At 44.0% G+C, this 12,641-nt stretch overlaps 1 protein-coding gene across 2 annotated transcripts; it reads left to right on the top strand.

The window, feature by feature from the left end:
* The first annotated feature begins 583 nt into the window (after nt 1-583).
* On the top strand, nt 584-11,354 carry GORASP1 (golgi reassembly stacking protein 1). 2 transcript variants are annotated; one of them, XM_040589658.1, is made up of 9 exons: nt 584-724; nt 3,340-3,420; nt 4,505-4,708; nt 5,383-5,469; nt 5,827-5,957; nt 6,518-6,659; nt 7,176-7,320; nt 7,679-7,834; nt 9,527-11,354. In XM_040589658.1, the coding sequence occupies exons 1-9, from the start codon at nt 662-664 to the stop codon at nt 9,808-9,810; spliced, it is 1,293 nt and encodes a 430-aa protein (XP_040445592.1). In that variant the 5' UTR covers nt 584-661; the 3' UTR covers nt 9,811-11,354. The 2 variants fall into 2 exon arrangements, with proteins under 2 accessions (XP_040445592.1, XP_040445593.1); XM_040589659.1 differs by lacking the exon at nt 584-724 and adding an exon at nt 1,235-1,394.
* The last annotated feature ends 1,287 nt before the right edge of the window (nt 11,355-12,641 follow it).

Below are 12,641 nucleotides of genomic sequence, written 5' to 3'. Positions count from 1 at the left end.
CCTTGGAAATGTGCCAAGTAAATACTGGGAAATAAATAATCACCGCCTTCTGAATTGTATTAACAGAAGCGTAATGTCTAAAAGGCTGTTAGAAGGAGAACAATAGTCAACTGTTGTTTTTTTTTTTTTTTGAGATGTGTAAAAAATATATGTGGCCAAAAAAAAAAAGAATTTGTAAGTGAATCTGTTTCTGTAGAAGAAAAAAACCCCAAAAGGTCCGAGACCCGAACAGTGGAGAGCTGCCCCGGCTCTCGGCTCCAGCCGGGGGTACAGCGAGGGCCCGCCCGCCCCGGCAGCGGTGCCTGTGCCCCCCTGCGAGGAGCCCGGGCGGGGGGAGCCGCAGCTCGGCTCGGGGCTGTGACTCGCTGGCTCCCGGCTCCAGCCGGGCCCGGGCCCTCCTCAGCGCGGCCCCCGAGCGCCGGCCCCCCCGCAGCAATGCCTCGCTTGCCCCGCCCCCTCCCCCGTCGCTAAGGGCGTCGCCGCGTGGCGCGCCCCGGCAGGCAGCAGAGCGGAGCCGAACTCCCGCCTCCCCCCGCCGTGCGCGGGCGCTGCGCTCGGTGCTCGCTTGCTCGGGCCTAGCGGCGCCCTCCGTGCGGGAGCGGCGTGGGGGCGACGCTCGGTGCCGCCGCCTGAGCGGCCGGCGCGGTCCCGCAGCGGGGCCATGGGGCTGGGCTCCAGCTCCGAGGTCCCCGACGGCGGCGCCGCGGGCTTCCACGTACACGGGGTGAGGCCGGGCCCGCGGGGGGGAGCGGGCAGGGGGGAGGGCCCTGAGGGGCGGCGGGGCTGTGGTGGGGTCCCGTTTCGCCCCTCCTGCCCGTGGGGGCTCAGGCGGGCCGAGCCCCGAGCCCGGCACCGGGGAGGGCGGCGGGCCTGGCGGCCGCGGGCTGCCCGGCCCCACCTGTTGTCTCCCTCCGGGGAACTGCCACGGCGGCAGGGGAGGAGCGGCCGCGCGGCGCCCGGGGGCGGTGGGTGCCCGCCCGGTGCCGCCTCACACCGCCCCGGCGGCTTCCCCGGGCCCGGGCCTCGGCCTGCCGTGGCCTGGCTGCCGGGGGGAGCCCTCCGTGCTGCTTCGGAGGAGTCCGGCATAGTTGAAGAGTAGCGTAGCTCTGCCTCCCTGCCCCATCCGCATTCCCTTGGCTGACGACTTGACTGATTTTTGCTCGGATCTTTACGGCATCTTGGCTGGGGGATAATTCCGGGCCCGGCCCGGGTGGTTGCGCTCCGGGTCCGGCCCGGGTGGTTTCCTAGGCGGCTGCGTCTCACAGGGACTGTATGTAGGTGCAAACTTGTATAACCCCTCTCTCTGGCAAATTGCACGCGTGTTGCTTTAAACGCCTATTTTGGCGTTTAAACTTCTGTGTTGGAGCTGAAAGAGCGCTGGTAACGCCTGTTGCGTAAGTTACCGGTTCATTTAGTTGGTGGTCTTCTACCCTGAAGTAAGAGTGGAAGCGTTGTTGCCACATGCTGCTTTCCCCCTCATCCACAGTTTATTTCTCAGGATCACAAGATGTGTTTAGGGGGTGGTGTTACATGATCGGCTTTTGTGAGTCTCCCTAACTGAGCTCTCACTCCATCAGAAATGACTGCTGGTCACAGAGTGCCTCCTCCTCTTATGTTAAGTGCAGAATACTGCTCGGGTTTCATAGAATCATAGCAGGGTTGGGGTTGGAAGGGACCTTAAAGGTCATCTAGCTCCAGCCCCCTGCCACTAGGCCAGGTTGCCCCAAGTCCATGCAGCCTGGCCTTGGGCACTACCAGGGTGGAGGATGATTTTCATGACCTACAGTATGTAGGAGACAAAGTTTTGGGTGGTTTTTTTTTGGATTTTGGTACCACCCCCACCCCCCAGGAATTCATGTGGCTTTTAACATGTCATTTGAAAACCAAATACTGCAGGAATTTTTGCTTGCAACTTTCTGTGGGAATCTGGATGGCTTTTACACAGCTGAACAACAGTGGCATGAGCTTTGTCATAAGTTCCATGTACTGCTTTTTGCATACATGTTCATCCTTGATATTGTGTTATGTGATAGTTTCATCGTAAGGCTTCTTGCACATTATTTAGAACTCGGATGTAGAGTAGGCTTTTTTTAACCTTTTTAACCCTTGGTTCGGTATAAGCTGGCTGTTAGCTTTTGATGCTGTTTAGGGTTGTGGTGAAAGTTAATACTTACTCTAATTGTGGTTACAGTGTCAGTCTTGACTGCTAAATAATGAAGCATGATTACTTTTTTTTTTCTTTAAAGTTTTTGATGAAGTAACTATGCTATTATTTAAGTATATTTTATAACTTGCATGGACAGTTATTGCCAAAAAAAAAAAAAAAAGCCTATACTGATATGACTTCATCTCTTTAAAAAATAAAAAAAACAGTTTGGTAACACAAGATCAAATGTAAGATATAGCAGTTTTAACTTTGATAGCAATGAACTTTTTAGTTTAGATGGTGCGTGGGTTGTAACTTAGCACTTAAATTGTAGGGTGGCTTTCAGGAGTGAAATATATTGCAGGTTAAGGTCTGTGCTGCTGAGTTACGAGAAGTGAAGTTAAAAACAGTGCAAACTGTTAGCATTTTTGCTGTGATTGCCTTAATATCATGTTCCTTTGTTAGTATACTTTGAAGTGGATATACTCTGTATATATCAAGTTCTGTGTGACTCTTGATGGGTTTTATCCTAGTGTGAATGTATTTTCATAGGTATTCTCTATATTTCTTTATTACATGTGTTTTACAATAACTTGATTACAATGAAATGTTGGATGTTGGAACTCTTTTTTTTTCTTACGAATCTTTTGTAAGAGTGATGGCAATCTTCTTGACCAGTACTTGTGGTTAGCAATGCATTTGTAGAGTACTCTTTTAAGTGTTCCTATTCTACTGTGCTGTGAATTGTGGCATCCTAACTGTAAATTGTGTTTATGTTAAAAAAAACCCAAACAACAGCAACAAAAAAAAAAGGCTGTTATGTAACTCGGGACTCTCAGTGTGTTCAGGCTGTTAGTAGCACGGAAGAAAAACCTGAAGCAGCACTTTCAAAACTAAGCCCTTCTCCAAAGTTTTCAGTATTTAATAATCACATGCTGTGCATTCTAAATCACAGTACTTGTCTTATATAGGTTCAAAACCTGTTTTTTACAGCTTAATTTGGACACCTGTTGTTCAGTTTTAGAAAAAGTAGTTCACAACTGTGGACTGCTTCCTGAGGTCTGTCATTTGGTATCTCATCTCTGGTTCAGCTAACTCAAAAAGTAAATATTGACTCAAGTGTAAAGATTAACGCTGTCACTTAATGTAACTAGAGATCGATGTTTTTAAAATATAAAATGTATGTTTTGCAGGTTCAAGAAAACTCCCCAGCTCAACGAGGAGGACTGGAACCTTTTTTTGATTTCATCATTGCCATAGGACACACTAGGCTTGTAAGCTTCAAATTATTTTATTGTTTTGCTTTGTTTTCTCCTGCATGAAATATGGGTATTGTAATGATAAAAGCCAAAGCTGTCACAGGAAGGAAAGCTTTTCACATTGATCATTGTATATGGCTTTTAAAAGGTAAAGTAAAATTTGGTGGTATTCAAAGTCTCCTCTCTGGCTGGATTGATATTTGAGGAAAGTGTCTTATTTATGCCTTTAGTCACCTTAACTTTCTTAACACATTAACACAATGTTTATAATATTACTCATTCGTGCATGTTATCTGCCACAAGGTGAATTTTGAACTGATGAGTCGATGGTAAGAGCTCAACATTTGTTTAAACAAACTTGTTTCAACACTTGATAAAACGATGAACAGAATAATAGCCTGTCTGATGTACTGCTGGGAACAGAGTTCCTGTAGTTTGACTTATGAGAGAAGGGTTGAATTTTGGTTTGGTTTGGGTTTTGGGTTTCTTTTGTTGTTGTTTTTTTGTTTTGTTTAAAAGGCTCACAGGCTTGGCTTTATGCTTCACTCTAGCTACATACAAGCTGAACTCATTGTTTGCCGTGCTTTTCTTAGTGGAGGTGTCTTTCTGGAAGTTATTGTTATAACGGTCGATTTTGGTGGGAAATCACTTAATCTTTTAACGTGACAGAAACAAGGATAGTTCTAAGCTGCTTCCAAATAGTCTGTCCTTTTGTAGTCAATCTGCAATGACCTTGAATGAATAGTTACTGAATAAGGACAAGGATCAGAGACATGAAGTAAAATATTGCTGCTTATTGTTAGACTGTGTAGCTGAGATCTAATATTGCTGATATTATTTAATAGTGGTTGTGAAGAACAGGAATGTAAGTGATGAAACAGATTAAAAGTAAGTATTTAGGTAAGGGAACATGAGCTGATGGTACTGACTTCTTTCTAATAAAACAAAATCGGACTGCTGGGACAGTTGGTGGAACACAGAGCCTAAACTTCGACTGTTTTGGTTCTTTGTATTCAAATTCTGCCACAGGTGTTGACATCTACCTTACATGTGCGACTAGAAATCATGTTAATCATGTATTTCTTTCTGTGCTCTACAGAATAAAGAAAACAGTATGTTGAAAGATCTGCTGAAGGCCAATGTTGAAAAAGCAGTGAAGCTGGAGGTGTATAACATCAAAACAATGAAAATAAGAGAGGTAGAGGTGATCCCCAGCAACATGTGGGGAGGACAAGGTCTTCTTGGAGCCAGTGTGAGGTTCTGCAGTTTCCAGGGAGCTAATGAACACGTGTGGCATGTTTTGGTGAGATGGAATTCTCTGGTGGCTTGTTTGTGTTCATACAACCTTATTTAAAAGTGTAATGTTTAGGAGTAGCTTGTATGTAGAAGTACAATGCTGAAATTGCACAGAAGAAGGGAACAGTCTTGAAGGTTTGTCTGAGCTATTTGAATAGGGACAAGCAGTGGGTGACTGTTATAGCGTTGCCTCTCACTGTGAAGAAAAGTAACTCCATCCCACCTGGACCAAACAGCATGTGATGGGGAGAAGGTTTTTTTGTCTGATGTTGAAGAATCAATGGTAAAAAAGCAAAAAGATTCTGGCTTGAGTGGTGTCCTGTGTTGGCTAAACTTCATTAAATTAATATTAATGATAGAAAAAGTACAAAAAAAAAAAAAATTAAAATTGCGAAGGACAGCTGAAAGAGTAGAACTGAATAGTAAAGACTGTCATGTTTCTGGCGTTTAAATGCAACTTCTCAACATCTTCAGAGTATCTCATGTTAAATTGGTAGTATCTTGGGCTGTCTTATTCAGCATGTTTTACAAGATGTCAAACGTAGATGTAGACTGTTCAAGGACTTACATTTTGTCCCATAAATGTTCTTTTTTTCCCTATTTTTGGAGTTAGCTTTCCTTTTTCACCTTGGAGTATTTTATCGTGCTGCAGATGCAGGTGACACGTATCATTCTTTCCAGGATGTTGAACCTGCATCTCCTGCAGCTCTAGCTGGTCTCCAGCCGTACGCCGACTACATTGTTGGGTCTGATCAGATTCTTCAAGAGGTAGGGCACATGTTCCTTCAAGTAATTGTCTTTGTGCCTGCCAAATATATGTTGTAGGGTTTGGGGTGGATTTTTTTATGAATCCAGTTGCATGTACATCAAATGAATGGGGATAGTATTTGGGGATTTTGGGAGGCTGATGTTTGACAGATGCCTTATGGTTCAGATAAACATTTTTTTTTTGTGTGTGATAATAAAAAAAAAAGTTGCACCTAAAGATCAAACTACAGTAGTGAGTTTTAGTCTGTCTCTGGGTTTTTAATATCTCACGTTGAAGTAAATAACTACATAAAATCTAACTTGCTTCCAGTTCCTTGTCTTGCATACTGGAGTTTAATTACTTTCTTTTTTTCTTAGTCAGAGGATTTCTTTTCACTGATTGAATCCCATGAGGGGAAGCCGCTGAAGCTGATGGTTTATAACACTGAAGCAGATTCCATTCGAGAGGTAGTTGTGACTCCCAATGGAGCTTGGGGTGGAGAAGGAAGGTACTGATTCCCGGACAGTCACTGGCTGGTCACAGGTTACATACTCACTGTAAATGAGCTCCTGTTAAGATTATTATTACTATTAATTACAGCTTGTTGTTTTCAAGTTAAGCCTTGTTTCCTTACACTCGTTACACAAAACTGCTCATCTTTCCATAAAAAAACCCTAGCTTAGAACTAGGAATTCAGCATGTTCTGTGTCTAATTCTGTTTGAGTTGAAACCAGTGGCAAAACCTCTGTTGACTTCTCTGGTAGCAGTTTAACTAGCTACGTTCTCGTAGTCAAACATTCAGTTATTGCAGCAAGAACAAAATCCACATCAGGTCAGATAACTTTCCGTCAATTATATCTTTCCAAAATGTGTAAACTTACATCTAAATGCCAAGTGCAGTGTGCTCCTTGAGTGCTATGAGTAAGTGAGATGATTCTTGCAGGTAGGTATTTCTTGCTATACGTTGAGGACTCAAATTGGTTTTGTTTTAGAGTCAAAACTTAAAACACTTACTAGCTTTGTTAAGAACACTTTTTTTTCATGTCTTGTTTTATTTTTCTTGTACAGTTTAGGATGTGGTATTGGATATGGGTATTTGCACAGAATTCCGACACAGTCTGTAATGTCAAAGAAAAAGCCAGAAAGCAAATCACCTTCACCCTTACCAGAAGCTGGAACTCCTGGACCATCTACTAACGGTTACACAGAGGTATGCAAGAAATAAGTTCGTATCTCTGGCATTTCAAAATTTTCTGCTTGTTGGAATATTCGTAATACGGTGTATCTGGGTACACTATACAATTTTGCTTGAATGACATGGAGTTAGGTGAAGGGAAAGTGAGGGCTGATGATGCTGAGCACGTGACAGATCACCAGTATTAGCTGATGTGAATTTTTGCCTGATTCTTTCTTCCTGGTTTGAAGACTTGCTTACTACAGCTGTATTACTCAATGAGAATCACATTAGAAGAATACCCTGCTCACTAGGAAATGAAATATACCTACAAGAATTAAGTATGGACTGTTCTTCTAAGAACATATGGACTTTAAAAGGCTGCATGGGAATGTGTCCTGATTGGTGACCTGACTTTCAGTTTCAGCATCACAGGTTCTCTCTGAATAGAAGAACTTGGAGGCTGAGGCAGAATGCTTTCATAGGAAGGTTGTCTCCAGGTGAAGCTTTCAGTATAAAAAGATGCTTTCCTTTCTTACTGTGTTATTCCAGACTCCGTTATTGGCACCTGCTTCTCAGAGTGACAGCTCTGAAATAGTTATGAACTTGGATCATTCCACAGATCAGGAAATGAGTGGTTATTCACAAGAAAGCTCACTTTCTCCTCCTCCCCCTCTCCAGCGCGTTATGGATCCAGGTATGTTTTCTTAGGTGCTTTTTTCAGCAATTCTTTGGAGGACACCCAAGTAAACTAACAAGGTCTTAAACAAGTTTGAGACTTAAATGCAGAACTGTGATCACTGGTGGTTGTTTTCCTTGAAGTTTTTGACTTCACTGGATTTCAGAGCTGTAGAATCTGGGTACTGTGAGCTTGACTGAGGCTAACTTTCTGCAGAAGTCTTTCCACTGATGTCAGCTAACATTTAGGTTAAATTTATTTGCATTTAATGGGGAGGGGACTTCACTGACTTCAGTCCGGATATAGTATGTCTTTTTGAATGTAGAATTGTGTGTTACACCTACAACAATACTGTAGTATTTGCTTTCTCTTTCAGGATTTCTAGATATGTCTGGTACTTCATTTCCTGAACTCGCTAACTTGGAAAAAGTGTCCAACATGTCTTCATCTGCCTCCTTCAACATGCTGGCAGCAGATGCTGTAGTAGGCACTGAAAAGTTAGTGTCAAAAAATGACGCTTCTGCTTATTTTGGTAAGTGTATTCAAGATTTCCTTTAGGCCTCTGACCTCATTTCTGGAATGACACCAACTCATGCCTGTCAACAGTATCATGCTTTTTGGAAATAAGCCAATTATTAAAAAAAAAAAAATCAGAAAGGGGATTTGCTAAAATGAGATAGGAGAAGTGGCAGAAATCAAGAGTAGAAGTGCACAAAAACTAATAGGCTTTTTTATAACATTACATAATATGTGCCTTTTTCTTTACATGGAAACGTTGATGGTCCAAATGAAACTGACCTTAAATGTAGGTATTTCTAAAATCAGTATGAATGAATTTTTATACCATAGGCTTGTCTTCATAGTTGTAAAGTAAAAATAAAATTGTAATCATCTTAGTGACTTTTTATGGTGGGTTGACCCTGGCTGGATGGCAGGAGCCCACCAAAGCCACTCCATTACTCACTCCCCTTCTCAGCTGGACAGGGGAGAGAAAATGTAACGAAAGGCTTGTAGGTTGAGATACAGACAGGGAGATCACTCACCAATTACCGTTACAGGCAAAACAGACTCAACTTGGGGAAATTAGTTTAATTTGTTATTAATCTACTTGGAGTAGGATAATGAGAAATAAACCCAAATTTTAAAAACACCTTCCCCCCACCCTGCCTTCCTCCAGGCTCAACTTCACTCCCAGTTCTTCTACCTCCTCCCTGCTTCAGCAGTGCAGGGGGCCAGGGCGTGGAGGCTGCGGTCAGTCCATCACACCTTGTCTCTGCCGCCCCTTCCTCCGCAGGGACAGGGCTCCCCACCCCCTGCCCTGCCCCAGCGGGGGTCCCCCCCATGGGTGCCATCCCTCAGGGCCAGCCTGCCCCAGGGGGCCCCTCTCCCCGCGGGCCCACAGGCCCTGGCCGCAGCTGCCCCAGCGCCACTGCCCGTGGGTCACGGCCTCCCTCAGGCACCCCTGCCCTGGCGTGGGTGGGTCTGCAGGTGGGATCTGCTCCACCGTGGACCTCCATGGGCTGAGGGCACAGCGTGCCTCACCATGGGCTTCACCACAGGCTGTTGGGGAACCTCTGCTCCATCACCTGGAGACCCCCCTGCCGCCTCCTGCACTGACCCGGGGGCTGCAGGGCTGCTGCTCTCACACATTCTCACTTCTCTCTCTGCTGCAGTTGCTCCCCCGCCCTTTGCCCCCTCCTAGATGCATTATCCCAGAGGCGCTGCCACCATCACTGACAGGCTCAGCCTTGGCCAGCAGTGGGTCCATCTTGGAGCCGGCTGGCATCAGCTCTTATCAGACATTGGGGAAGCTTCTAGCAGCTTCTCACAGAAGCCACCCCTGTAACCTCCCCGCCACCAAAACCTTGCCATGCAAACCCAATACCCTTCTCTATTTAAAAAAAATAATAAATCTTCACATTATGGATGCCTTCCCTTTTTAAAAGGTTGGGTGACTTAGAGTTGTAACACCAAGTATCTGTAGCATAAGAATACAGCAGACCAAATGGTTCGTGGTTTCTTAAAAACCTGTTTGCACCATCAGATTTTCTGGATTTGGGGAGAACTGAGTAAACACAGCCTGTATATTTGACAGTTGTGAATGTGGTTACGTGGCTGTGTGATGTATCTCATTCAGGCCGGTTTTTCTAGACGTGTGGTAACCACATCACTGTCTGCTAGCCTGACAGGTTTTGAATTTTAACAAACTACTTCCATTTCCCAGAAAATGCCACAGCTTTGGACCCTGAAGATGTAACCATATATTCTGAAGGCTCAGTCAAGCAGCCCGAGATAGATGACCCACTGCCTTCAGTTCCATCTTTACCTTCTTTTGCTCTTCCTAATGAAATTTCTTCAAAAACAACACTAGGAACTGATCCCGATAACAAAGAAACAAAGCTGCTCTTAAACAGTACTGAGAGCTCATTAACCACTACGCCGGTGAAACCAGATGATGAAGCAGCGTGTGAACAGAAAGAAGCAGCAGCGGCAGAAGCTTGTGAGTGAAACGAATGCTGCTTTTGTTTACAGACTGCCGTATGCTGTGATACTACAGCTTGGACTATTTTTCTGATCTTGAAAGAATTACAGTAATTCTATTTTGTTAGTGTAGACAATATTATAAAAGAAATCATATGAAATACATATCATACTGTCTTTTCCAGTGACTGTTTAATGGATTGATCTGTGTTCAACCTTTGAATGCTGTGCAAAATCAAATTAATGGAGAAATTAATGCAGAAACAAGCTGGAGACTGGCAAAATGTCATGTTTGCCTACAAATGTTCCTGAATATTTTTATGAAGGCACTCTGCTGGAACAGCAATGATGATTACTTTCTCAGTATGACTGATGGCATTAAAAAAAAATATTGAAAATGGCATTAAAAAAAATATTCTTTCTAGAAAGGTTAACCAATGGTACATCTCAATTAAACAGTTCTCCTGACTTTCAAAGCATTTCCTACCCCAAGATATCTTTATTCCTACTTACTACTCTGCAAACTGTTATTTTTCTTGTTTTAGAGCCCTGTCTCTGTAACTGTTATTCATATACCTTGCCTACAACTACTTCTGCGGAAAGGGAAGTACCATATGGTTTGGAGCTGCAGCACGTAGGTAGTACAAAATCATGTTGGTGGGTCTTGCCTGTTCGCTTCTGCTCCTCCATGGATCACATGGTGGTCTTGCAGTTAAAAAAAAAGGGGGGGGGGCAGGGAGAGTAGGAAATTATTCTGGATATTTGAAACAAACTGAAGCCAAAGATGATTTAAGTCAGGCCCTGTGTTTTCAGGGTGATTAACACTTTCAGCAGAGCTGAGTATGTCTTGGGTTTCTGTAGTGATGGAGAAACTTTTTCTTTAGTTGTGCTTTTCTATTTACTCATTTCTATTTTATACAAATCATTCAAAGTTTAGGGTATGGAGATATAACATGTTAGTGCAGCAACATCTATTGTTTTTTGTAGATTTTGGTTTGTTTGCACTTATCTTCAAATAGCTTCTGAATGTAATAGCAAACATGAAATGAACACTGAAAGAAATTAGGAGTTTTTATACCCCTCAGGGCAGTGATTTATTATGGAATTTTAAAGCTGTTGATTGGGCATAAATTTCACTGCAGCTAGTACAGTTAGCAGGGTGAAAATCCTTCAGAAATTAAGAGAATGGGGTACAAGGTTAGGTGTGTGTTTAAGCTATAAACTGGAGTATACTTACTTAGAAAAATACTGTGCAATTCCCTTTTCTCTGTCCTGTCCCCTGAGGAGTGAGGTGACTGTCATGCCACAATCTGGTAACAGTGCAGGGTGGGAAGCCAGGGTGACACTCAGAGCGTGATGACTGAAGACACCTCTGGGCTCTATTTGGTTTTCTGTTGCTGTTTATTTAGGACTGTTCCTAATCTTACACTTTTGTCAAAGCTGTTTTAAAGCTGGTGGTAGCTCACTTTAAGTGATGCTGTACCCTAAGCACCCCTTAGAAATTTAAAAGCAGGGAATGTCAAAACTCATACTGAATTTCAAATGGCACAGTAATAAATGGCTTAACACTGCTGGCAGTCTGTTTAATTGTTTCTGTTAATTGGCTCTTGGAGGGGAAGCTGGGTAGTCTTCCATGTATTTATAAGGACTTGATTCTTTTTTTGTAACATTCAAGTGCACACTGGTCTAGCACCCATTTAGCAGACCAAACTGAGTTAAACCTCTAGCAGTAGTACACTCTACTCACCTATTAACTTTATAATTTCAATGCTAAATGAAGAGTTTAACTTCCTCATCAGACTCCTTTTGACAACTTGGAACTACTTTTTAAGATGCCTGAGGCCCTCCCCACTGAAACAAAGAGAAGTAGGCAGTATTCTTGTGAGTGCAGAAGTGAGAAAGCTGATTAGAATTTCTTGGTTTCCAAATAAAACCTAGAAAGTGGCAGAAGCTTCTGCATGGCTGGATTCAGAGGGGATCCAGTTCTCCTGGGGGCACAGGCCACCTGCCTTGCCCTCCTGCTGTTGCTTGCAAGTGTTAAGAGCAGAAGCGTCTCCCCTCCAACAGCCTGTGCACTGTAGGCCAAACTGGAGCATTTGTGATGATCTCGCTGCTGCTGCCGCCTTAATTTGAGACAATTTCAGGAAAGGATTGCCCAGGTACTACTGAAAGCAACACCCCTCCTAAGGCCAGGTCTGAAATAGTACAGGTAGTATTTTATGTTGGTCTGAAACAAGTAGAATGGCTGTGGAAGACAGAGCTACCTTCGAGTGAAAGGGCTTGAATGGCCTGCTTTTGGGAGGGGAAACAACAGAACTCCAAACAAACCACCATCAGTCAGGTGCTGTCCCAGAAAGCTGCTGTTTCCAGGTAAGCAGGAGGGCTGGCTGCCACCCTGCGCTGGGAGGGCATCCGTAAACCCCACAGCGCTAATTCCTTTGCAGACACATAACACTGTCTCAGCAGTATCACAAGGATGGCAAAACAAAGGAAGATGGGGCTTTAGCAGGCTTGGTACTAACTTCAGAGCTTGATGCCGTGGTTGTGTAGGATGGTTTGATACGGCCAGACACAACAGGATAAGCTTCCAGACCCGAGGTGCTCTCTAATATTAATAGTTAAGCCTGAGGACATGAGTCTAGCAGACGTTAAATCCAAAGAGGCTACCAGGAGCTCAAGTGTTACAGCAAGGATTATGCAGAGCTCATCCCTGCTGAGCCAAGCGCCTCTGCTCACCCAAATGAGTCAGGGCAGCTGGTGGCTGGACAGGGGATGGGTGCTCAGCAGCACTGGGACCTCCAACCACAGACACCCACAGCTCTGCTCAAAAAAGGCCGGAGCAACTTCATCAAGGCTAA

The sequence above is a fragment of the Falco naumanni genome, chromosome 4 (assembly GCF_017639655.2).
Source record: "Falco naumanni isolate bFalNau1 chromosome 4, bFalNau1.pat, whole genome shotgun sequence".
Taxonomy (NCBI): Eukaryota; Metazoa; Chordata; class Aves; order Falconiformes; family Falconidae; genus Falco; species Falco naumanni.
This window is presented reverse-complemented; position numbering and strand designations above follow the sequence as displayed.

Coding starts and splice junctions, on each gene's coding strand:
- GORASP1 (XM_040589658.1), top strand. CDS start 662: ATGGGGCTGGGCTCCAGCTCCGAGGTCCCCGACGGCGGCGCCGCGGGC. Junction 4,709..5,382: donor AACACGTGTGGCATGTTTTG/GTGAGATGGAAT, acceptor CATTCTTTCCAG/GATGTTGAACCTGCATCTCC. Junction 7,835..9,526: donor TGACGCTTCTGCTTATTTTG/GTAAGTGTATTC, acceptor TCCATTTCCCAG/AAAATGCCACAGCTTTGGAC.